This window comes from Rhamphochromis longiceps, linkage group LG2, assembly GCF_057381845.1.
Source record: "Rhamphochromis longiceps isolate RC_006_pf linkage group LG2, R_longiceps_female_GT1.1, whole genome shotgun sequence".
Taxonomy (NCBI): Eukaryota; Metazoa; Chordata; class Actinopteri; order Cichliformes; family Cichlidae; genus Rhamphochromis; species Rhamphochromis longiceps.
In genome coordinates this window covers 28,483,282-28,507,971 of record NC_140558.1, presented here as the reverse complement: position 1 = coordinate 28,507,971, position 24,690 = coordinate 28,483,282, and the positions used below count along the sequence as shown (strand labels likewise).

General features: G+C 40.1%; 5 protein-coding genes across 7 annotated transcripts in view; 2 read left to right on the top strand and 3 right to left on the bottom strand.

Annotated features, from left to right (window-relative positions):
* Positions 1-1,261: 1,261 nt before the first annotated feature.
* Positions 1,262-3,735, top strand: nkx2-5 (NK2 homeobox 5). 2 transcript variants are annotated; one of them, XM_085421637.1, is made up of 3 exons: positions 1,262-1,597; positions 1,718-2,055; positions 2,553-3,734. In XM_085421637.1, exons 2-3 carry the CDS (start codon positions 1,812-1,814, stop codon positions 3,164-3,166), a joined length of 858 nt encoding a protein of 285 aa, XP_085277763.1. In that variant the 5' UTR covers positions 1,262-1,597; positions 1,718-1,811; the 3' UTR covers positions 3,167-3,734. The 2 variants fall into 2 exon arrangements, with proteins under 2 accessions (XP_085277763.1, XP_085277758.1); XM_085421632.1 differs by lacking the exon at positions 1,262-1,597 and having other exon boundaries at positions 1,606-2,055; positions 2,553-3,735.
* Positions 3,736-4,680: 945 nt separating this feature from the next.
* On the bottom strand, positions 4,681-8,676 carry bnip1a (BCL2 interacting protein 1a). Its single transcript, XM_085421647.1, has 6 exons — positions 8,577-8,676; positions 7,265-7,357; positions 7,075-7,166; positions 6,889-6,993; positions 6,307-6,425; positions 4,681-6,118 (listed from the first exon to the last, which is right to left on the bottom strand). The coding sequence occupies exons 1-6, from the start codon at positions 8,655-8,657 to the stop codon at positions 5,922-5,924; spliced, it is 687 nt and encodes a 228-aa protein (XP_085277773.1). The 5' UTR covers positions 8,658-8,676; the 3' UTR covers positions 4,681-5,921.
* A 277-nt stretch (positions 8,677-8,953) lies between these two features.
* atp6v0e1 (ATPase H+ transporting V0 subunit e1) lies at positions 8,954-10,851 on the bottom strand. Of its 2 annotated transcripts, none has more exons than XM_085421426.1 (4): positions 10,636-10,851; positions 10,083-10,130; positions 9,402-9,525; positions 8,954-9,307 (listed from the first exon to the last, which is right to left on the bottom strand). In XM_085421426.1, the coding sequence occupies exons 1-3, from the start codon at positions 10,737-10,739 to the stop codon at positions 9,432-9,434; spliced, it is 246 nt and encodes an 81-aa protein (XP_085277552.1). In that variant the 5' UTR covers positions 10,740-10,851; the 3' UTR covers positions 8,954-9,307; positions 9,402-9,431. The 2 variants fall into 2 exon arrangements, with proteins under 2 accessions (XP_085277552.1, XP_085277544.1); XM_085421418.1 differs by having other exon boundaries at positions 8,954-9,310; positions 10,636-10,850.
* A 2,584-nt stretch (positions 10,852-13,435) lies between these two features.
* On the bottom strand, positions 13,436-17,017 carry rpl26 (ribosomal protein L26). Its single transcript, XM_085421404.1, has 4 exons — positions 16,877-17,017; positions 16,038-16,209; positions 15,802-15,942; positions 13,436-13,601 (listed from the first exon to the last, which is right to left on the bottom strand). Exons 2-4 carry the CDS (start codon positions 16,203-16,205, stop codon positions 13,473-13,475), a joined length of 438 nt encoding a protein of 145 aa, XP_085277530.1. The 5' UTR covers positions 16,206-16,209; positions 16,877-17,017; the 3' UTR covers positions 13,436-13,472.
* Positions 17,018-17,165: 148 nt separating this feature from the next.
* The window catches only part of ppp2r2ba (protein phosphatase 2, regulatory subunit B, beta a), a 44,393-nt gene continuing 36,868 nt past the window's right edge, over positions 17,166-24,690 (top strand). Inside the window, exon 1 of the mRNA XM_085421384.1 lies at positions 17,166-18,088. Coding sequence (XP_085277510.1) covers positions 18,010-18,088 — 79 coding nt within the window. The 5' untranslated portion in view covers positions 17,166-18,009. The remainder of the gene's footprint in view (positions 18,089-24,690) is intronic.

The following is a 24,690-nucleotide window of genomic DNA, read 5'->3' as shown; positions in this document are numbered from 1 at the left end:
GTCATGTCCAATTTACAGTTGACAGAATAAGTTAGTATCCAGTAGGACTGGGAGTTTCACTTAATTCTGCATGCATGTTCATAATATGGCTCCTTTCTTTAAATCTCTTTTTGCAATTGATGCTATAAAAAATATGGAAACGTTCATTCTGACTGCGCATGGGCAGCCTAAATTAATCATGTCGAAAACGTTTCCATCACGTTCTGAGCCTCCCCGAAGCGCGTTTACTTTATTTAACCAATTATTACGACAAGAGCCGGGCCAGTGTTGACTCTCGCTGGGCCGGAGAAAGATTTTATGGCCATTCATCAGCTCGCGAGGCGCACAAATAGTCTTTAAAACTATAAACACAATCGCTGGATCGGAGACGGGGGGACCCATTTACCCCGTGGCTGCGCTAAACGCTTAAGATAAAACAAACGATAATACTGTCTGTCTCCTGTGACCGTCTCCACAGGCATTAATAGGAGGTTTAGTGCCAATGGTGCGAGGGGGAACCCATGTAGGTTACGCGTCATTACGCACAGCTGTCTCTATTTCACTGCTGACAGCTGAAGTCATATTGCCCAAATTATCATTGTTAAATTAAGAACTAAATGATTGTATGCTTAATTGATATCTCAGTGCGCCTGTATTTAACAGGACAGAGAAGATGCACAGAAAATGTAAACCCGGCTGAACGAATTGGGACTTTCTGACTGCCATAAGACAAAAGTGTCACACATGACACTTTTTTAGGATAACCCGGCCTGCAGCTTGGGTGGGAGCTTGTTGTCATCTGTTATCACGTCCCGATAAGACAGACAGCGTCTCCAAAAATCTCTTAGAGGCAGACAGCAGAGTGTGTCACTCCTGGTTTCAGGTTCCTTGTTCAGGGACCCAACCTGTTGTCTGCTTCCCTCCTTCTTGACGCTTGTCTGCTCCGTTTCCCCTCAGAAGAGCCACGGGCCGACACCCCAAGCACACACGCGCAGACGACCATCTAGGCGCATTAATGGATTTTGATTCCACCCAGAAAGTTAAACAATGCAAGTCAGTGGTCGCTAATGCAAGTTTTTGATGTGTATGTCAGATAAATTATTTATTTGGTACTTGAAGACCTGTATAAACATCCGGAGCTTGTATTGTGCGTAATGGACTACAGCAGTGCTAAACACTATCCGGCGAGATGGATACTTCATTTAGAAGCTTTATAAACCAGTGACATCCTCAATCAAAGCACAATAAGATGTGTTTCTCCAACAGGATGAAAGGATGTACTGATTTAGTGGAATATTTACAGCAATCCTATTTGCTCTGGGCAGAGTATAAAGGCTGGTTAAGCAGGCTACTTTGCTGCAAATTAAGAAATAGACCTATGACCAACATCAGGCCTAACATGCAACCTACCAAACATCACTTTACGTCAGTAAATGGGAGTACCAGAGCTCAAGGTCCCACTGGATCCCCCGTCCCTCCCTCATTCTCTGCGTCACTGAAAGGAGGGAGAGAGAGGGGCCAAGAAAAAAGTTTGGAGTCAGAGTTGACATTCAAAATGCACACTTCACTCAAGAACAGTCCGGTATACCAAACTTATACGTAAATCCAAGAAGGAAAGGTGGGTTTTTTTGTTTGGGTTTTTTTTTTTTTTTTTTTTTTTTGGTGACTTCTTTTTGGCCTCCATGTGACAGATTAACAGATTATTTTTCTTTTTCTGGTTTTTGACAATGTTTCCCAGCCCTAGCACGTCCACTCCCTTCTCTGTTAAGGATATATTAAACTTGGAGCAGACTCATGACGTTCTGGCGTCTTCTTTGGACGATTGTTCTCGCATGGACTGCTGCACCGTGGCGACATCCTCCTCCTCCTCTTGTATGCTGGGCCGAATGAAGCAGGAGCCTCTCCGGGACATCTCGTCCACCGCCGCCTCGCTTCTTGTAGAGGACACACACGACTCCAGAGCCGGCAGAGGCAATGCACTTAACTTTGCTTCTACCTTTTATGGCAAATCCCTCATGGAGATGGAAATAGATAAGGGTGGAAAATCTGATGCGTTTGAGGGGAAAAGAAGAAAAGGTGAGCTAAAGAAAGAATTGTCTTTAGTTTGGAGGCCCATTAAACCTAGGCCTGGATACACATGTGCTTGATTTGAATAATGGCAGATTCTCTGAATGTTATCTGCACTAAAGCAATAAGTACCACAAGAAAGTATACAAGAAAAACGGGGGCTGCTGGACAAAGGCCCTAAAACGAAACCTTTGAAATTTAAACATAAATGAAAGTTGGTGAACTTTAATACTGATTTGAAAATTAATTTGAAAAATGTAATAAAATCCAAACTATCATTGACGTCTTTGGTATGAAATGACAAATCATAGCGTTGTGCGTAAATCATATTAGGAATGATTGGTCGCACGGATGGCCGGGCAATCTGCCCGAACCTGTGCCAATTATTATGATCGTTATAACAGCGCAAAATAAAAAATATGAATATAAATTCTAAAATCGTGAAGAATTCTAATCTAATTCAGTTATTTCTCTGTGCTTTTTCTGTCTGTGTTTGTCTTAATCAGGCGAATTCAGTGTTCCGTCAGAGTCTGTGGAGGACATAAAGGCCGATGATCAGGACCGGCCCAAGCCTCGGAGGCGCAGGAAGCCCCGGGTCCTCTTCTCCCAGGCACAGGTGTACGAGCTGGAGCGCCGCTTCAAACAGCAGCGGTACCTTTCGGCCCCGGAGAGAGATCACCTCGCCGGTGTTCTCAAACTCACCCCGACGCAGGTGAAGATCTGGTTCCAGAACAGGAGGTACAAGTGCAAGCGGCAGAAGCAGGACCAGAGCCTGGAGATGGTGTCCCTGCCGCCGCCCAGGAGGGTGTCGGTGCCGGTGCTGGTGAGGGATGGGAAGCCCTGTCTCGCGAGTGACGCGACCAGCTACAATCCTTCCTACAGTATGGGTCACATTAACCATTTTAGTTATAACAACTACACAGCCTTCAGCAACTACACCGGCTCCAGCTGCAACACGAACTATGCATGCAATTACCCCGCAGCCGCAATGCAGACTATGCAAGGTACCTCCAGCAACGGCAATTACATGAACTTTGGGGTAGGGGATTTCAGTAACGTCCAGAACACATACTCCTCCAGTAACGGGGTGTCTTCCTTACACGGCATTAGGACGTGGTAAACAAGAGAAGAAGAAGAAAAAAAGATGTTAATTTACCTTAATAGTATTTTATGACTGCATGCGTGTATACCAACGAATTAAAACATTGAGGAGTTTGTGTAATTTACTTATATTTGATGAATTATTTCTCGTAGTTTCCGTTTGAATTCAGCACCAGTTTTTCCTCTAAACGTGTTACATTTTAAGTTATTTTCAGCGCACATTTAATTTGAGCGAAAAACAACATAATAAATGCCATTTTTTAATTTTAAAAATTGCCAGATTTCACTTTCTATTTTTCCATATCTTCCTTAAGGTGGTTATTACATATTTCTTTTTACGAAAAGTATTTTCGGTGGAAAACAAAACAACTTACAACTTAATTATATGATATAATTGTATATGTATTCTATATTATTATTGTTACTACCATTATTATTATCATTAAAATTTTTAGCATACAACCACGTCCTCATCGTGTCTGTTTTGGCTCTGTTATCTAACTGTACATCACAACCCCCCCACAAGAATTCAACTAAATCATCCAATAAAAAAACGATAATTTTAACAGCACATATAATGCACACCTGTGGGTTATATACTGGTAAACATGCATAAAAATAAAATAAAAAATCTGACATCTATCAAACCACCCCATGGTTTGTTTCTGGTTAAACTGCTCAAGTACCTATTAGAAAGCTTCATTCAGTAGGCTTCAACAAGGTAAAAGGTTGTTAAATGTTTACACTTTTTTTACAACCTACTGTCAGCTGCATGTACTTTTTACACATGTTTATAAGGTTGCTTTGACTAGCCGTGACCTTGACCTTTTAAAATGTTTCAAACTGGGTTCCAATACGGAAAACCTGAAACGAATGATCAGTTTTTTATGTAGATAAATTTTATATGAATTATTTCTTCATCTTCTCTTTGTTCCTGAAAGTCAATAGTCTTATTCCCTGAACTTGGAAACATGGTGGCAAATACAAGGTGTGACCAGATCAAATATATGTAACTTTTTATGGACAGTACACTGGATTACTGAAAATTACTGTAATATAACCTTTCGCTTTTTATTGTAACACAGCTGTTACTCTCCAACTGAACATACACCCAGTATCAAAATGATGTATTAAATACTAACAATACCAAAGCTCTATAAAGTCAAATTTACTAAATGAATGTGAAGTTGCAGAGGTCTCCCATTAGCCACCCGATCCCCGTGTTTACACCATCAGTGTGGTGTCGTGTACACTTCAGAGACCTCTGCCCACTTATCCAGATACAAACCCAAACACTCAATTGTCAGTATCTTGGTGCTAAATGCAAGAATGGCCCAATTTGCTTGACAGAGAGCCAAAGGCTTTGTCTAAGTGTGCGGCTATACGAACAGGCTGGAAATTGGCTCTGTCCAACTGCCGCCACTTTACACAAGTAAGAGATGCTTAGGCATCTCTCAGGTCTCTTCACACATACTCTATTGTCTGCTATCTTACTGTAAACAATACAGTGACAAATGCACATTTGAGACACACTAAAGAAGACGGGAGCCACTGTGTTTATTAATAATTAGCGATGACATTTACAAATAATAAAAATGAAACAGCAATGCCAGGCAATTGCCCAAAGGGTGGCAAGGTCATGTGGCTTCTCTGGCCACCCTCTCCTCTGTAGTGTTGAAAAGGGAACGTCAGATAACAGCGCCACACAAACCTAAAAATATCCCTCACCCTCCACTCACGCTGGAAAGGGAGAGGGAAACAGGTTGGAATAATCTGCTTTTCCGGGTCTTATCTGAAGAAAGGCAGGGCTGCATGCTGTCCTATCTCTGCCAGTGCGAACACTGCTGGTGCTTTTCGGAGCTTTTCTGCTCTGCTGCAGAGCCACACCGGCAGAGACGGAGCAGACTGCATCCAGTCTTACACTTAATAAAGGGGTTTTTTTTTAACTTTGATTTGCATGCCAAGTGAATAAACATAGGGACAGTTAGAAGTGTATATACAACCTACGAGTGCTGTTCAAGTAGGAAAACACAGTGAGGAGTGAGTGCAATTGAGCCTGAATCATAATAAAGTTAAAAAGTACTTAAATATTCTTTTCACATAAACAACATTAATTCATCATTACGGAGTACAGTAATGTAAGTTGCACAGTGCATTCCCACAAATAGCATTTACATATAAAGCTGGAACGTTATTAACAGTAATTGTGGGAAACTGGATTGTGGTAAATGGCTTGGTTTCCACTGGTGATGCAAAAACATGTACAGGCCTTGTTTTGATCCCAAATATATATGTCTGTAATATAATGTCATTACATAGCATTTTTTGCCTTGAATTAACAGTAATTAATAGCATTGCATGCTACTTTAATAGTTCAGTGATTGACTTGCCAATAAAAAAACTGTTGAAGCTAAAAATGACTTTTCTTTTTTCCAAATGAAACCATGATATTACTCATGCTGTACCATATTTCATGTTTCATAATAATCAGCAAACAAGTTTCCCCTCACACAAAGACACGTTTTACATCCTGAAGCCAAAATATTTTTTTTCCTTTAGTCTGCCTCTGAGCTGCAGGCCTGTAGGTCGCTCTCCCTCTGTGTGGACAATATTTCACTCTCAGCAGCGTCTCAGTTCAGTCAAGTAAGCGGTTCGCATTCTGCCGTGCAGACGCCGTAATGCGTCTAGCATAGCACGCAGCATTCAGAGTTGTTTAAATCATTCCCACTGACTATGGAAAGTACCATTCATGCTCACGGGAGAACCCTTCTGGTCTACAGGAAGGGGAACAGTCTCTTCTTTAGGATGTAGAGCACTGTTGCGAGAAACAGAGCTAACGCCAGGAAGATGAGCAGCTTGTCGGTGAGCTCCCTCCGGTTGTACTTGGTGATGAGTTTTCTCCCAATCTGAATGGTCCCTGTCATTGTCTTAAACTCATCATTTGTCTCTTGGATCGTTCTGGAGGAGGTTGCTTTAAACAGAAAAGAAAAAAAATGTGGGGCTACACATTTGTCACTGATATAAATAGACATTATATTCCGAGTGTGTGCATTAACACAGTATAACCTGTTAAATTACTCTCAGTAAACAAGAATGCTTTAATGCCATTTAAAATTAAACAAGTATATCAAAACAACAGGATACTGTTCATTCACCAACCTAGTGACGTTATGGTCTCCTCGCTCTGCTGAACTTGCTGGGCCATCATTCGGCTGATGCTCATAAGATTTTCGGTGATGTCGCTGGTGGTCTGGGCCAGACCCTCTTTGGTCATCTTCCTGATTTAAAAAGAATGCATGCAAACAGAATGCATCACATAATACTAATAATAATAATAATAATAATAATAATAATAATAATAATAATAATAATATTTTTATCTCTTTATTTGAAAATAAAGAGATAAATAAATAAAAGCGATACACAGCAATACAAGTTAAAAACACAATAACAAGTTAAAAACATAATAAAAGTTAAAAACAATAAAAATTTTTAAAACTAAATGGCATAGAATTAAGACATGTAGGATAGGGTGAACAAGTGGGTCTTCAACTTAGCTTTAAAAACCTCCACCGAGCATGCCTGCCTAATATCTTGAGGGAGATTGTGCCACAAAAATGGGGCACGTAAAGAAAAAGCACGCTCCCCGATAGTCTTTTTTCTTTGCATTTAAGCAAACGTTGCTTAAGTGCAAAGCTGAGATTTAGTGGTCTTTAAATATTAGGACAATCTTCAGCTCACCTCTGTCTCACAGAATCATCAGCTCCATTAAGAAGGGCCTGCTTTTCCATGTTGTCGATTGTAAGTTTGCTGGCCAGGTTGGCTTTCCTCCAGGTTGTCTGGTTACTGCAAAAAATACAAAAAAGAAAATGAATAAGCTTTTATTAAGTAGACTTTTAAAGTGTTAAAGTGGGCAAAATGCATTACCTGAGCATCTGTTTTCTGTGGCCTTCTACCTGAGTCATCAAGGCCTGCTTGTCTGACTCTTTGTCCTGCTCCATTGCCATCTGCTCAAAGTCCTAACATGGAAGCAAAACAACCACAAGGGCTTACAATTAAAAGAAAAAAAAGTTCAAGCAACCGATGTACAGCCTATTAATTGGGAAAAATCTCTCACCTGAATCCGTAGTCTTAAGCTGAGGAAGTTCTTTTTCACTTCTCCATTTAATTCTGTCAGCTTGCTTTGAGGGCCTGTGCACTCACTGATATCCTGGTAAAATGTTGAACCAAGGATAAAAGTCATGACATTTCATTGCTACACTGCTGTTACTGTTCACATGTTGAAACGACAGCTGTTCTGCATATTAACACTGCTTTCTCAAGCTGAACTGTGGAATTCGCACTGTTTTAGACCTCCTCCTCACCTTTTAACTATTTTCACTTTTTCCTGCAAAGCGGATTTTTTTAATGTATTTATTTATCGACACTTCCCCCCAAATTAACCAGCTTTCTAATATTTTTTGACAAGTTTTGCAAAATAGAGTTTAACTTACCCATTTATATTTAAATATGCTCTAAAATCATTTTAAAATATGAACAGTTTCTACCAAATATGGTCCTACACTGCCTTGTGCTTACTAGTGTCGCAAAAGTGAGGCACTTGATCCGGTACATGTTTGGAAAATAATGCTTGATTTTCCAGCGCGCCTTTTATTGAATTGCTTTCCTGTCCATTGACTACTTGAAAAAGATTAACGTAGGTAGATTTTTATTTAGGTCCATAAGTTACATTAATCCTTCGTTTAAATGAAAACATCTAAATACCTGCTGCCAGAAAGATTTTTTTTACACCGATAAACAGGTTGTAGTCAACAGGAATTAAAAACAGAGAATAAAGAAATAAGAAACATTGCAAATATTTCTTAGCCTCTTGGCCACATCTCTCCTACAAAAAGGAGCTGTTTAATCTCAATCTCAATTTTCTGAATCTAAATGGTTTTCTATTATTCATGATAGAAATATTTAACACACTAGAGCTTTAAGTTATTTTAAACAGTTTAAATACAGGTGATGTACCAAAAAGTGATCTCAGATGTGTTTTTATGGCAAGTATTCGTTTTGCTTATAATGTAAACGGGCTGCAGTCAACGGGATTTATGAAGGGGTTATATATAAAATAAAGAAGTGTCCTGTTTTGGGAGGATCATCATTTGGTATATACCGGAAATCACTAGTTAGCGCAACACAACACCGGCTGGTTATCTACATTATTATTACAACATCTTGTTCATAAAATCTTGGCTGAAAATATTCTTTTTTTACAGCCTCTTTGTAACTTTGATAGAAAATGTTCCGGTGCAGGCTTTCGGAGACGGTCGCTACACCTCATAAAATCAGGCCAAGTTAATACAACTCCGCTATGTGACACGCTCAAAAAATAACGTGTCCCGTCGCAGCACTAAGCAGTCTTACCAAAGAAATATTCGCACCTGGATGAGAGCTTTAATTTCCAAGTCATATTTGAGTATTTCTTGTTCGCATATTCGGACGTGGACATCTGACGACGCCATGTTGCCAACGTAGCCGGCTGGAGCTACGGAAAGCAAAGAGGCCAATTTGAAGTCCGTACGTCAACGTCGCTGTTTGACGTGTTTTGTTACGCAAAAAACGTCAACGATAATGACTGCATGAAAAATGTTTTATGGGGTCATTTTTTTCAGATAAATTACAAAAAAACAACAGCATTTTCTATGCCCTATGAAAATATTTTAGTGACATAAATGTGTTTAATGTGTAAATGACTTTCAACATAATTATGTAGAAAGGAACACTTTTATATTTGAAAAAAATATATAATTACAAACAATTATGGATGAATGATTTGTTTATTAATTTATTAATTATCTGATGAACCAGCTGACACAAACTTCACACATACACACACACACACACACTCACACAACAACTGCTATCCATGCTAACAATATTGTTGAACACAATGTACATAATATATAAACAAAACTGCAACAAGGAAATGTTACTTTAATTTAGGTCACAGCACATCCACACAGATCTCACAGCCCTTTGGGAGTCATTATATACACAAGGCACTGGTGCCACTCAATAATCATACAGGGTTCAGAGTTTTAAGGCAATTGGGGACAACTGATCTCTGCAATGGCAAACATCCACTGGTGTGCAGCACTGCAAGGTCATCCTGCTGCTGAGAGAATAATAACACAACATTAGACGAGAGGCATCCAAGTATTAATATATTACATAAAAGTAGCATGTAGGTATAGTCTTAAGCTTACCTTAAGGGTTGGGAGCCCCAGAAAGGCAAATTAAGGCCAGTGATAGCGCAGGTACCAAATAACATCAGTGGACAGGCTAGGCCCAAACAGCGGGTTCAACTGGGCCAGAATGGCTATCAACCAGCTGGGTGAACAGAGAGGACACCATCAAGATCACAAACAAAACACTCACATCATATTCTCTAATAAAAATGTCATCTTGAATGAACACCACGGTTTGTCACAACACTGCAACCAGCTCCTGGGTTTATTATAACAGCATCAAGCTTGGGGGGCATTTGGGAGATTAACCTCACATGGCTGTAACACTACTGTGACTATACTGCCCCCTTTTGTCTGCCAGCATGCAACAAAACACCAGATGCATTCAAAACTGTGAATGTAAATAATTTATGACTTAAATAAGATACGCATAGTCTGCTTTATTTTCAAGCAACGTGCATCAATTAACTTGGAGCAACAGAAGTGGACCAATTTGTAATTATCCAAATGCATTAATCACCTATCAAGAAGATAGTTCTCTTATATTTAACTGACTGCTCACTTCAGCCATTTATATTATAGGCCTGATTCATTGCAGGCTTCCTCTATTGTTTTTAGATATATATAGTACCACTGTGTGTGTGTGCCTGTCTGTGGAAAAAAAAAAAAAAAAAAGGAATCCGGATGGTGAATACTTACAAAAGGTAACAGCAGACTGCAGTTAGCACCAGCATCGTCACTATCACACTGTGGGGAAATAATATACATTTTAAATATATAAACAGCACATCTAATATTTAATGTCTGCGAGTTTTTGGATTTAAAACAGATCCAGCCATTCATCCACATTCACGAGCTGGATCTCGTGATGCAACTGAAAATCAGACAAATAAAGGAAGTTGTACTGACTTTGGCATTTTTTTTTCCAAAAATAGAATCCATTAATGGTCGTATTATGTACTGAAATACAAGAGCAGGATTCACTGCCAAGGGGTGTGAGGAACTTTAGCACGAAGCCAGAGTAAAATTAGCTTTAGTTAGCTAACTCTTAAGTTTTAGTAACTAGAGTAGCTAACAGGGTTTAAAGGTGATATGTAAGTGTAATAAACAGCTTTACAAAACGCCAACAGTAAATTTAGCTCACGCACACTTCACCTGTTTGTATAAAAACTAAGAAAATAATACAACGTTGACATAAAAACCTTCCGTAAACTCCTTATAGCCAGCCGGGGAGCTAAGCTAACCAACTTACCCTCTGTTTGGTCCTTTGGGGATAAACCAAGGCACAATTCCTCCAACAATACCCCAGAACACAGTCATCACGGAAATCGCGATCGCAAACGAAGTTATTGCCATTGTGAGTTTCGTCTAAAAACACAAGACTTCAGAGGTATAAACTTTCAACTAAATGTATGCTGCCCAGCCGACGACGACACGCAGAAGGCAACACGTATCACATGACTGTGAACCGGAGAAAGAGGAAGTGGAGGGACTGCACTGCAAATTTCAAAGTGCTTGTGTTGTGAAACGTTTTCATTAATTCTTAAATTAAATAAATGGCGAAAAGTATTTGCGGTTTAACCCAACTTTTATTTGTGGTTATATTCCATATGCATAAAATGAAGCGGACAAACTGGAAGACAAACTGTGCCATATTTATGTTTATTTCTACTACATTTCTCTCATTAACGTGAAAAATAGTATATGAATATTACACATTGTTATACAGGTGAAACTCGAAAAAAAATAGAATATCGTGCACAAGTTCATTTATTTCAGCAATTCTACTTAAAAGGTGAAACTAATATAGGTTCACCTTTTAGATATTTCAAGCCTTTATTTATTACAATTTTGTTGATCGTGGCTTACAGCTTATGAAAAACCTAAATTCAAAAGCTCAGAAAATTTGAATATTGCATGAAACCAATAAAATAAGGATTTTAAATAGAGAAATGTCAGACCTCTGAAAGGTATAATCATGCATATGTACTCAGTACTTGGTTTGGGCCCTTTTGCATGAATTACTGCATCAATGCAGCGTGGCATGGATGCTATCAGCTGAGGTGTTATGGAAGACTAGGATGCTTCAATAGCAGCCTTCAGCTGTTCTGCATTGTTCGGTCTCACGACTCTCATCTTTATCTTGGCAATGCCCCATAGAGAATCTATTGAACCAGGTTTTAGTACGTTTGTAGGTGTGGGCAGGTGCCAAGTCCTGCTGGAAAATGAAGCCAGCTTCAGCTTCAACAGCTGCCTTGACTCTGGACTTAATAAAGCACAGTGGACCAACACCTGCATGCCTCCCCAAATTAACACAGACTGTGGAAACTTAACACTGGACTTCAAGCATCCTGGATTGTGTGTCTCTCCATTCTCCCTCCAGACTCTGGGACCTTGGTTTCCAAATGAGATGCAAAATTTTCTCTCATTACAAAAGAGGACTTTGGACCACTGAGCAACAGACCAGTTCTTTTTTTCTTTAGCCAAGGTGAGACACTTCTGACATTATTGTTCAGGAGCGGCTTGACAAGAGGAATATGACATTTGAAGCCCAAATCCAGGATCCGTCTGTGTGTGGTGGCTCTTGATGCACCAACTCCAGCCTCAGTCCACTCCTTGTGAAGGTCCCCCACACTTTTGAATGACCTTTCCCTGACAATGCTCTCCAGGCTCTGGTCATCCCTGCTGCTTGTGCACCTTTTTCTTCCAAACCATTCCCTTCCACATAACTTTTTATTAATGTGCATTGATACAGAACTTTGGGAACATCCAACTTCTTTTGCACTTATCTTTTGAGGCTTTCCCTCCTTATGGAGGGTGTCAATTATGGTTTTCTGCGCAACTGTCAGATCAGCAGTCTTCCCCATAATTGTGATTCCTACTGAACCAGACTGTGAAACCATTTAAAGGCTCAAGAACTCTTTGGAGATGTTTTGGATTTATTAGCTAATCAGAGTGGGACACTTTGAGCCTACAACTGGACCTTTTCACAATATTCAAATTTTCTGAGCTTTTGAATTTGGGGTTTTCACAAGCTGTTAGCCACGATCAGCAAAATTTTAACAAATAAAGGCTTGAATTATCTCACTTTGCATGTAATGAGTTTTTATTATGTTTCACTTTTTCAGTAGAATTACTGAAATAAATGAACTTTTGCACGATATTCAAATTTTTTCAAGTTTCACCTGTATATCTTTTTTTCATTCAATTGGTAGCCTCTCCTCCTATGATGTTTTAGTTTCGCTAAATTTAATGTAAAATTTCTTGCAAAATCTATTTTTTTCTTCTTCCCTCTCAAACACTGTCAGAGATGGCAGCAGGGACCCAGAGGCATTCAGTGAGGAGCAAGAGGTCACTGAATTACCTGCTGTCCACCATGGACAGCCCATCACGGTCACCACAGTCCTCATTCATCAGCTCGTTTAAAACCAAAATGGTTTCCTACTGTTCTCTTCTTCTGTGACAGGTGAACACACCTGTCAGGATATAAGATTTCATTTTTATCCTTTATCCTGGTGCCTTAAAAGTAATTTCCTTTGGAGGATCCATAAAGTATATTAATCTGGATCTGTTAGAGCAAATGCTGGGTTTCCATATTTTTGCTTAAATGCTTTGAAATATTTTTTTGTTTCTTGCACAGTATTTTGGATTTTCACCTCATCATTTCATAGTGAAATCAATTAACATAGAAGCTGAGGTGGTGTGTAGTCAGTCACATGAATTTCCTTGCCTGTAACAAAACTACACTCATATTTGCAGTTAATTGTGCAATTAAAGAACATTTCTTTGTGTAGTTCACTTTTAACATTTTTAAACAATAAACCTATGCAATTTTGGCCACAGCTTGTTTTTAATTAAGCAGCAGCACTGGCCAATTCATTAAATTCCTTATAATACAGTGTGCTGTTTAGAGATTTGAACATGACTTTGAAGGCATACAGTATACCCAAGTGTTAATTTCCATAAAAAAGACAAGCATGTTTAAAATAAAACATTAAAAAACATTCCCGAGTTTAGGGCGTTACAACGAAAATATGACAGACAACATGAGGTCCATTTACAGAGTTTATTGATAGCAAAAGATCATTTTCACTCCTGCATCTTCTCAATGGTCTCCTCCTTGTATTTGCCCTTCTCCTTTCCATCAGCACGAGACTTGGCCTTGCGCTCCAGGATCTTCTTGCGGTCTTTGTCCAGCTTTAGCCTGGTGATGACCACCTGCAGACACAAAAACATCTTGGTAAACAAACATGTATTCTCTCATGGATACATCAGCAATATGTCTGAAATTACCTTCAAATCTCTTTAATAAAATTTAACAAAAAGACATTGCTTAATAATTGAAACATTTCCCACTGTTTTTGTAACCAAGGATTATTATTTTTACTCTACAAGGAAAATCTTGCTTTTCCAGTTTACGTTTAAAAAAATAAAAAAAAAAAATAAAAAATTGAATCAAAAGGGACATGCTGAAATTCAAATATAATTCTTCTTAAATTACTAATGTTCCGCATCTAGGATGTCACATGCTCTCCCATTAGCTCTGTACTTGCTTCAGCTATCCACCAGTGTTTACAGATTTACAGAACTGACAGAAAGAGGTTCTGTGGTAGTTTAATGCATTACACTGCAATTTAAAACCGAACAGCATCAGCAAATTTAAAAAAAAAGAAAGAAAAAATCTATAATCCAGCTAAACCAGAGCAACTGCACTTCACAAAATGTTATTTGGTCACTTTGATTTTTCAATTTCAGTGCTCATAACACCAACTGTCAGAGTATGATGAAACACTGTGTCAAATACCAAGTGAAATTTCTCTCAAGTCTACCTGTAATCAGAGTTTAGGGTGTGCACCCGGGAGCAGGATTAAGACATAATTAGTTAGAAGCAAATCTTAGCCCAACAGGCAGCTTTACACACGTGTAATATAGAAACCTGAAGTCTGGCTTAGATATGGCATCTTCTTATATCTAGTAATCCTAGACTGTCCACAAAAGTCCTTCTTAGTGAGTTGCTGGTGCATAGTGAGATTTGGTGTCATTTGGGCTCGATGTAAAGTTTCCTTTTCTTTTTGAAAACACTGCAGCCTCACTGGAGACAAGTGGGAGTGAGTTGGTCCCTTGATAAATTAACTTCAGGAACATAGGGATTTCCCAATAGCACAGCGGGATACTACCGCAGCAGTTGAAAAATTCTCCATAATAAAAATGTTTACTTGTTTTGACTTCTTCTTTACCAGCACTAATGCAGTGATTGAGTCTTGAAAATGTATCAATTTAGCAGCAGACTACAGCGACTGGACAACACCCAGTATCCAGATTTAAATGGGTCTAAGGTGGCGTTGAAGTGCAATGAGCAGAATCAGATACATCAGAGTCACCCTTATTTGGTTTGTGCTTAACAAGTAAGGAATTTGACTCCACTTTACTTTGCTCTCTGCATACATGTGCAGAGAGTATGCCAACGACATCAACCATAACACCAGTTTACAATCTCCAGATCACAACACACACCGCCTTTGGCTACTACCGTCCCACACAACCACAACTAGTCAAGTAGTCTGTCCGACTGCAAGATGAGAGAGTCAAGCACCTGAATGCTATTGAAGTTTACAACTGTAGTGACTGGGGCCCACTCATGGAAGCAGATTTAGCAAACATCCCTCGGTTTGTTAATCCAGACATGAGGAAAATGCTGGAATCCCACGATCCTATGATTCTGGGTGTCAGAGCTCCACTGATGGCTTCCTTTACATTTTTTCTACTCATGCATGTGCTTAACTAAAGGTGAACACTCAAGTTCAATGAAGATATTCTGATCAGCTGTTCTGAAACCAAAATCTTTAGCAGTTCAAAGCAATCTGGTAAGCAGACAACAAAAAGTGAATGATATTTGTCGACTTTGAGTGAAGTAACTGTTATCAATGTGAAGTAGGTGGGACCCCTCACACTTTCAGACCAGTGACTGAAAAGACTACCACAGAATGAAGAATACGGCTAAAAGGCACAACACGACAATTGTTTTCAGTGTGGACACAGCTTAAGAGTTGCAGATCTTAGACTTAAACTCAAAGTTTATATATAAACTTTATTTGTTGAACATGCTTCTTGGAACAGGGCTCTGAGCCAGCTGTTAGGAAAAGAAACAAACATCAAGAGCTAAAATACCTCAACTTTCAAAATTACAATAGATAAAAAACACTAAGAACCCCAAAATACCCAAGAAATACTTATATAGCTACCCTCCACATTGAATTTGTGTTGATCAGCTTAAGAGCTTGTGACATGAAAAGCTCAAGACTACATCTTCCTGACACAAACAAACCAAACAGATATGAAGCCAGTAAGCACCATGTGTGACTATACCACGGAACAAGTCTACTCACACAAACTCAGTATCTATTCAATTACGTCTCACCTTGCTGGGGTGGATGCCAACATGGACTGTTGTTCCATTGGCCTTCTCTCTCTGCACACGCTCGATGTAGATGACATACTTTTTCCTGTAGACCTGGACTACTTTGCCAATCTGCTGGCCTTTGTAGTGTCCACGGACAACCTGTATGTAAATACACAAGGAGGTCAGACTAATCTGCCTAACATGTTGCACATCAGCTATAAAAAAGAACCCCTCAGCAATACAAACCACATTACCTGGACTTCGTCATCTTTGCGGATGGGCATGGACCTCACGTTGTATTTCTGGCGGAGCTCCTTAGACAGGGGGGAAGACATGATCTTCCTCCTGATGTGTGAGGGGGCATTGAAGTGCCTCTTACGGTTCTTGCGACGGGAGGATGTTACAAAGGGATTGAGCTTCATGATGCTGTAAAGAAACAAGTAATGGCACATTGACAAACCCAGGCGATAAAGGCTGCACTTGCTTGCAAAACAGTCCACTCAAATTGTGGATCAGGATCGACAGTTTTAAGAAAATATAAGAATGTAGGGTTAAAGTACACACTACTATCTTCCGACACCACATAAAGCAACTGAGAACCCAAACCTAGAATGTCCACTATGTGTGTTATTTTGCTGTATTAGGTACCTGGCTAGGTTGTGCTACGTTTTAAAGGCGACTATTAAGCTAGCTCAAGTAGTTAGCATAAGATAGCCGTCAGACCGAAGCGGGATATTTCTGCAACATAAACTCGGTACAGTGGTTGAACAAACTACACACTTCCAAAACAATGTTTTTAAAAGCCCATTACAGTTACAGAATGTAAAATTGGTCAAATATTAAAGGCTAGCACCAGGAGTAGAGCTGGTTCACTATCGCTAACCGACATGCGGATACTGAAGGACCTAACAGGGAGACCAACTACTGACAGCGTTTATTTAGTAATCCATCGTCAACACGAAGCCAATATTCGCTGATTTTTAATTGTACTGAAGTATATGTGGGGTTTACACTTGTATACGGACACACAGTGGTATTAAAAGCAGGATGGATAACGATAACTTTGGCGAATTCATCTGCCGGGAATTCTTACCCTGCCTTTGCTCCTCTATGGCCGGCGGAAAAGAGACTCGCAAACTACTTCCGCTGGCATTAGTTCACACTCAAGTCTCGCGAGAAGTCAGTGTTTAAAATGATAACACAGATAAACGCAAGCGTAAACACAGAGGGGTCTGGCAAAGATGACACAATTTCGTCGTACTGAAACTTGTTTAAGTGCTGCGTGTGCTACGAGGAGTTAAATTCGACTAAAAGAAGGTGACCGTTAAGATTTTTATTCACCATAACAAATTTATTTTTTAAATAATGCCACGTAATAATTTTTAGTTGATAAAATTGCAGGGGCGTTTTTAGTAAACATGCACAACGATGTTTACTAGGTTTGTTTTTTGTGACGTTATAACTTGTGTTTTCTAGCTACATTAAATATTTCCACAAGATGGCGCTAAACTTAGTTAATCGGTAACCTGGTCTACAAACAAGTTTTGTCTATGATTCATCAAGTTCTGGGCTCTGTGCACCACACAACCCTCTTTTAGGCATCAGGGATAAGTGTGAGTAGCACTAATAGATCGGCAAAACACATGTTCTATCGGTAATACACACCCCAAAAAACATTCAGTGTAATTTCCAATCAAAGTATTTGCCCTTAGCTACATTTAATATAAAACAGACTACCAAATTTATAAGGCAAAACTTCCTGGCTCTCGCAGATGTAATTGCGCTTTTCCTGCTCTTTTTTTTATTTTATTTAAACCCAAATACACTGAGAAATAAACACGAGGAGGGTGTTCACACCAGCAGACCACACATACATTGACCTCCCATGATAAGAGGACAGAAGCGACCCCCTGTCCTGCTCAGACAAACTCGCCCACATACACGGAGAGACCTGCCGAAGCGGAGACGCGCTGACACCGTGCGCTATTCGCTCCCCGGGTGAAGCGCAGATCTACCGGAGCCTACTGCCTGCCTGCCTCCCTGCCTGCCTGTGAAAAAGTGATGCTGTCATAGCCCCCCTGCACCGCGGACAGAGCCTATTTCACTCCCCCCTCCTCCTCTCCGAACCTCCCCGGATCCTCTGTGGCTGGCTGTCGGCGGCAGCAGTGCGGATGTGGAGCCCGCAACGCAGCGCTCTACACCCGTTAGCAAGCACCGGAGAAGAAGATGAAATGTTTTTCCCGTTATCTCCCGTATCTCTTCCGCCCTCCGAGCACCATCCTGTCCTCCACTTGCCACACCGAAGGTAGGGTGGAACGCTTAACCGGGGGTGGCTTTCACGGGTCTGTGAGTCGCTTAGTTTGTGCCTTGTGACATCAATGTTTTTATGCTGCTGCACATATGATACACATGTGCAGAAGTTAGGCTGGCCACTTGAAGGGCTAAGGCTTAACCAGTAGTTAACCCAGACCAATGCAGATTTGACACTATGCATGAAGTTGAAGGAGCCCTTTCTCAATTTCTGATGCAAATTATAGAAAGTGTTCCAAGGCTCTGTGTGTGTGTGTGTGTGTGTGTGTGTGTGTGTGTGTGTGTGTGTGTGTGTGTGTGTGTGTGTGTGTGTGTGAGAGACTGTGTCTTGTAAACAGTATCACTCCATTCGCATTTTGCTCCCTTTAAAGGTGTCAACACACAGGCCTACAGGATGCCAAGAGAGAAAGTCAGTTTGTGGAGTTGCATGACAAGTACCCACATTGCTCCTTACTCATGGTTCTCTCATTCATTTCACCAGCTCACACTGCCTAGATCACTTAATTCAAGAGCATCTAGGCATCTCCAGATATCGCCCAAACCTCTCACATTCACCCATTCCAGTTATTCCTCTGGAGTCCCTGAAGTTAAAATGGTGAATTGACATGCCGTTAGACCGAGAAATGACTTCATAATCCTGTTGATTGTGCTGTCAGACACAGCCCAAGAGGGTCTGAGTGTTTGTATAACCAACCACTTACTAGGTCATAATGTGGAGACTGAGGCATTGCATTATTTAGCTTTGCATGGTTGCCCTCTTTCCTGTGTGCGCTCTGCCCTCAGCCTTCTGGTAGAAGGGAAGATAGTGTGATACACTGTACATCCCAGTATGTTGTGGGCATCAACAAGGTCTTTCACAGCATGTAGAGCTGACCTATATACTGTATATATTCACCAAAGAAGAAGAAGCACTTGAGGCTACCTACTCTTGCACTTTTTACATGTCTTCTCTATTTCATCACAGATCTTTCCCGGTCCTAAATTTCATTTTTCTCCCCCCCATCCTTCTGGCTAATTTAATCTTGATTAGCCATTAAAAGTATGAATATCAAACATTAATTACAGCACTTAAAGCGGCATCAGATGTGAAATTATGGCTAACAGTTTGCCTCATAGCCAGTGCCAGTTTATTTTGTTTTTTGTTAGCTCTGATTGTGCAGTGGAAGTAAATCTGAGTGCATTTTGAACATATACCTGTTTCAAAGTCATTTAGATCTCCATCACACAGCTTTTGAACATTTAATCAGCACAAAAGTGACACAACACATCAGATCAGTATCTGACGTCAATAAACTTCATCTTATTTATATCGGCCACACTAATGTTGAATCTGTATAAAATCCAAGGTCCAAGGTTTAAAGTGTGTTTATCTAATACTGGATGCAGGCTATTAATGAGATCAGGAGCAATGCATTGCACAAAATGTGAATCACAACAAAATAACTTACAAAAAAGGTTTTTAACAAATGAGTTTGGAAAACATTTCTTTTATACTCAGAGTGTACATATGTGGATTTTAATAAATTTGTTATATTTATCTTGTAAAATATAAATTGACCTGCTTGTCCTGTAGCCTAGTTTCTCACCATGATCACATGGCGTAAATATGATAGAAATGTTTATCATTACTGCATTCGATCGCAAATACAACCCAGTTTGAGCTCCCCGATGTTAAGAGGTGCGGCCAACATACAAAATGTTTTTCACTGCCTTCACTCCAAGCTTGTTTACTCACTTTCTGAGTCTCCATCCCTCCGCCTGACATGAGAGAGTGGTATAATAGAGGAAGTGATAGATCAAGAAGAAGAAGAAAAAACCCACGGCTGCCTTGTTCAGCCTCAGTAATATGATACACGATCCTGTGCTGCTCCCTGTGTGAAGAAATATGAAACAGTTGTAAGGAGAAAGCAGGAGTAAGAGATGTTGAATCTCATGTGCTGGAGGCCAGCAGAGTGAGATGACACAGCAGATCACCTTAGAAATATGATGTGTTAAAAACAAAAGAAAGAAAAAGAGAGATAAATACCTCTGCACACTATGTGTTTGGGTGTGTTTTAAAAAGTAAGAGAAGGTAGATGTTTTTGTGCTAGAATCTATGCATGCGCTTGCGTTGCGTAAAAGCTTTTGCTCGCGTGTCCCGTTTTGACCTTGTTGGCATTTATTGCCCCTTATTCAGACATGCTGGTCTGAAGGAAGCTGGGTGGTGCATCACTGTAGTCCTCCTTCATGTCCGCTCCAGCTGAGCGGAGTTCACCGCAGGGAAGATGAGTGTGCAGTTACCATGTTAGTGGAAAATATATTATATAAGCACTGCACTGACCATGGTGTGTGTGTCGGTGTGTGTTCTCTTTGTTTATCTGGGCCATTGTAGAGAGCAATGTGCCAGCATCATTCGGATTCACCTGGGTCCAGTCTCTGAGGGATACACTGCAAGCTTTTGTCTGCCTCCCTGTATAAGTTTATAAGTTTGCATTGGTCTCTCTGTGGCTTTTATCTGTCTTTTTTTGTCCCCTGGTGTTCACTTTTCTCCTTTTTTCATGAGTCTGTCAGTAGGGGTGTGATGGATTAAGTCTTCAAGTTTTCTGAAGGGACTGCATATGTGTGTCTCTCTTTGCTGATACTTTGTGTTTGAGTCAGGAAAAAAAGAAAAAGTGCAACCCCCAACTGACATCTCACCACATCTCAAACTGCCATCAATCAGCAGAGCAAGTCCTGCATCAGCTTCCTCGTCTATTGGCTGTAGTGTCTAAGGGGAAACCTGTGGTACATTATTATGCTAGGGGGGAAAAAAGCTGAAAAGGGAAGTGATTTTTAATTAATTAATTAAACTTTTGAAGATTAGATCTGTGTCAAGTCTCTGTGATTATTAGGTATAGCTGACACGTGTCTCGTGCCACGCATGTGCATTTGTGTATTTTTGCTACATCGTGGTTTTTTTATTTGTAAGAGCTTTTCGTGGCATTGCCGGAGGGGAACTTCTGTCGACAGTCTGACAAAGCATGACACTGAGTTGGAGTTTTCTGTTTGAAGAACACAGCGTGTGTTTGTGTTTGAGAAACATCGCATATGCTTGTGTGTGTGTTCATTCCCTTATCTTACATCCTGCTCTGTTGTTGTTACCCTGGCAGACACCCAGTTCACGGCTCAAAACACACTTGTCGTAATCATCCTGCCCTTGCATGCCGTTGGGGACAAACACCCTACATACCAAACTCACATAATTCACACACTTACAAGTGTGACTGTTCTGCTTCAGCTTGTCAAAAAGGAGACAGCCCTTGAAGGGATAGGATACTCCTGCAGTTAGTATCGCATGTCCATTAGCTCGCTTTTTAACTCGTTAATTAAATAGTATCCAAGCTGAGATAGGAAAGATCAAATGGGGTTATTTCCACATATTCTAGAAAGCTTATCTAAAACAGAGAAGACAACTAATAGGAGGTTTCAAAGACTGAACAGTACCCTAATGACAAGTAAAGTAAACTTGAAAAGGTTTTCTTCCCACCTGGATTGCTCCTCTGACGTCCCATGCTGTATCTCCCCTAGAGCAAGACACTTTTCTGGCTTGTTGCCTGCAGGTGCTCTCATGACATAGGCCTAGTGGTGTAAATGTAAAAAGAAGTGTGGCTGCATGCAAAGGATTAGAATGACAAAGTAGAAGATTTGTTTCGGTTTTAGCAAACGAATGACCAAAGCTGTAGTCATGCATCCATTCTTTTTTTCCAGCTGTGTAAAGATTAAAGTTGTACTAAATAAAAATGTATTTTAACATGGGGCCGAGCAACTCCAAGTAACTAAACAATTATGCGGATCCCTTTAGTGTCATTCAGTGCACTGTTTATGTTTTATGACCTGTATTGCTTTGGTTCACTGTCACTGTTCTTAACCAGTAGATGGACTGGCCCGTCCTAAATGGGAGATAAATTAGGTGGTTTGTCAAACGAGTGGCAGCCTAGGCCTAAGCTTAGAAATATGTATCTTAGTCTGGTTCTTGACAGCTCCTGCCCTTGCTCCACAGGCAGTTTACAGTAACATGAAAACAAAACTGTTCTGTTCTGTTTAGTGCCACTTTAGAGCTACAACCATCTCGGGTTGCTCTATATTGCAAGGTAAAGAATTTACAATAATTTGAGAGAAGACCTTAAGAGGAAAATTCCCTATAATCAGTCACCTCGGAATATTGGGGAACTTTAACAGGACGAGACCTCAAGCAGAACCTGGCTCAAAGAGGGGCAGCCATCTGCTGCAACCTGATGGATGTGAGAGGAAAGAGAGAGCAACAAAAGGAGAGCCTAGATAGACAATGGCGAGGAATATGAAGTATACAAGAATTATTTAAATACTGAATTAAATAAAGCGAGACAAGTTGGGTGCTTGTAACAGACGGAAATAAATGGCAGATAATACACTATCTGGAAAAAGCAGAGGATCTCAGGAGCCACTGACAACTGAAAGAAACATGACGTTCTCTTGCACAGTGAGACAAAAACACCATAACATATCAGTGTCCTCCTCACACAGGATTTTCCCGTAATCTCACTTTACAGCAAACACTTCCTGCTAAGTTTCCGCAGCAAATCTGCAGGAAAACAAGAAAAGAAGCGCACATTTACAGTATGAGTGAGACTCTGTGCCTCACAGGGGTTAGTGTATTATTACAGCAAACACAGTGACACAGGTCTCTTTGTCCTGTTTCTTTATCGCTGTTTCGTCATATGTGGAAGTAGAATAAACATTATGTTACATCCTTTGGCCTGCAACTTAACGGTGAGACGACCCCCCCCCCCCCCTTTCATTTTTGTTAAACAGCATCGACTGTGCCCCGGTTGGGAGCCAGACAAAGGGGCTCCTTTGCAAGCTTGACTGCTGGGCTTGTGCTCCAGCTGACGGGCTGCAGCAGAGACACAACTACTATTGGGACTGAGGTATATATAGAACATCAGGATGGGCTTCCTCTGCCCTCTCTCCGCCCATCTGCCTCTGTGGTTTTATAAAAGAGATGTTGAATGAGGCAGGTTATTGTGAACATGCTCACAGTGGTGCAATAAAAATCAATTCATTAAACCCTTGGCATGACAGTGCTCCTGTATCTTGTATTATTATTAGGCCCTGGAAAAAAAAAGATAAGGCAGTCAGTGCAATATATAGTCTTGAGTGTGCTAAACAAGCTTATAGAGGAAGTATTCGTTTGATACTGTTGTGGTGTAATTAAAATAGTTTTGATACCTAGCTCTCGTCTTTAATTCCTATTTTGGTGATTTCCATTATGAAGCGCACACAATACGATTAAAATTAGACTTCCCGGAGTGGAAGGCATAACAAGTGTTCAGCATGCCAAGGTGACACACACAGACTTCTCTTGTTTGCGCTGCAGCCTTTTAAAGCTTTGTGAATTTAGACTGGAAGAATAGACTAGCTTGGATGAAACTTTAATGAGACTGTGCTGCGGCTGTGACAAGAATATACAGCCGATTAGAAGCACAAATGGTACAAGAGATGACAAAACAAAGCGACCACGCGTATTTGAAACAATGCAGCCCAAAATGGAAGAAATCAGGTTTTTCACTTTAAGCAGACATACCGATTGTGTGGGTGTTGTTGTATTTGTTGTGTAAGGGTTGAGGTACACACTGGCACTTGTAGTTCAGTGGGGTTTTTTGTACAGTTCAGATGTAGGGGTTGAGCTAATGTGGAAAAAAATAGAACTTTAGGAGTGCAACAGAAACATGTAGCACAAATGCAAACCAAACTACCGGCACTTTTAACAATGTCCAATTTTATTACAGTTAATAGTCTTAAAGTAGCTATAAATAATGTATCTGTATTAATGGATCATAACTGGATGCTTATCAGAGGGATTATAATAATAAAACCACAAAGAGCTATAAGGTTTATGGCTTCATAGCCTACAACATTATTTTTCGGTCCAGTCTCAGCAATGGATCCATATGAATAAATTCACATGTTACAGCAGCACAAGGCTCAATGAGAAAAAGTGAATTATTAGAAATATTAGATATTAGAAAAAAATGGAAAATAAATAAATAATGGTTTACAAAAATAGTTGCTATATACAGTAAATACAGTCACAGATATTTTTTTCATATGTATACTGAGTGCAGTGGGGATGATAACATATATATGTGTATACTGGGGCAGGTATCTATTTTTCTTGATACTGCATAGTTTGCAGCACTTAAAATACAAAGTTAAGGCTAGCTGGTGAGGCCAGAATAGTTAAGCTAGAGTTAATATTGATACCTGTTTATTCACATGTAGTTTCCGCTGCCCCCAAGTGGCTAAAAATCTTTTTATTTAGGTTTCGAAAATATACAGAAAATAATTTAAACTAACAATATAACTGCATGAAAATTGTAGTGTTACTGTACCATAGTTCTTTTTTGGGAATAGTGAAAATAAAATAGAATAATGCTGTTTTCACATGAATCCTACCAAAAAGCTGCAGGAAAACAGTGAAGGAGAGGTGACAATGTCATCTGCTGTGAGGATAGTAAGCATTCAGTTTAAGGAGCAGACATGACTTGGTATTCCTTTCAGCTGCCTGTAGAAACCCAAACCCAACCGCACCCATAGAAG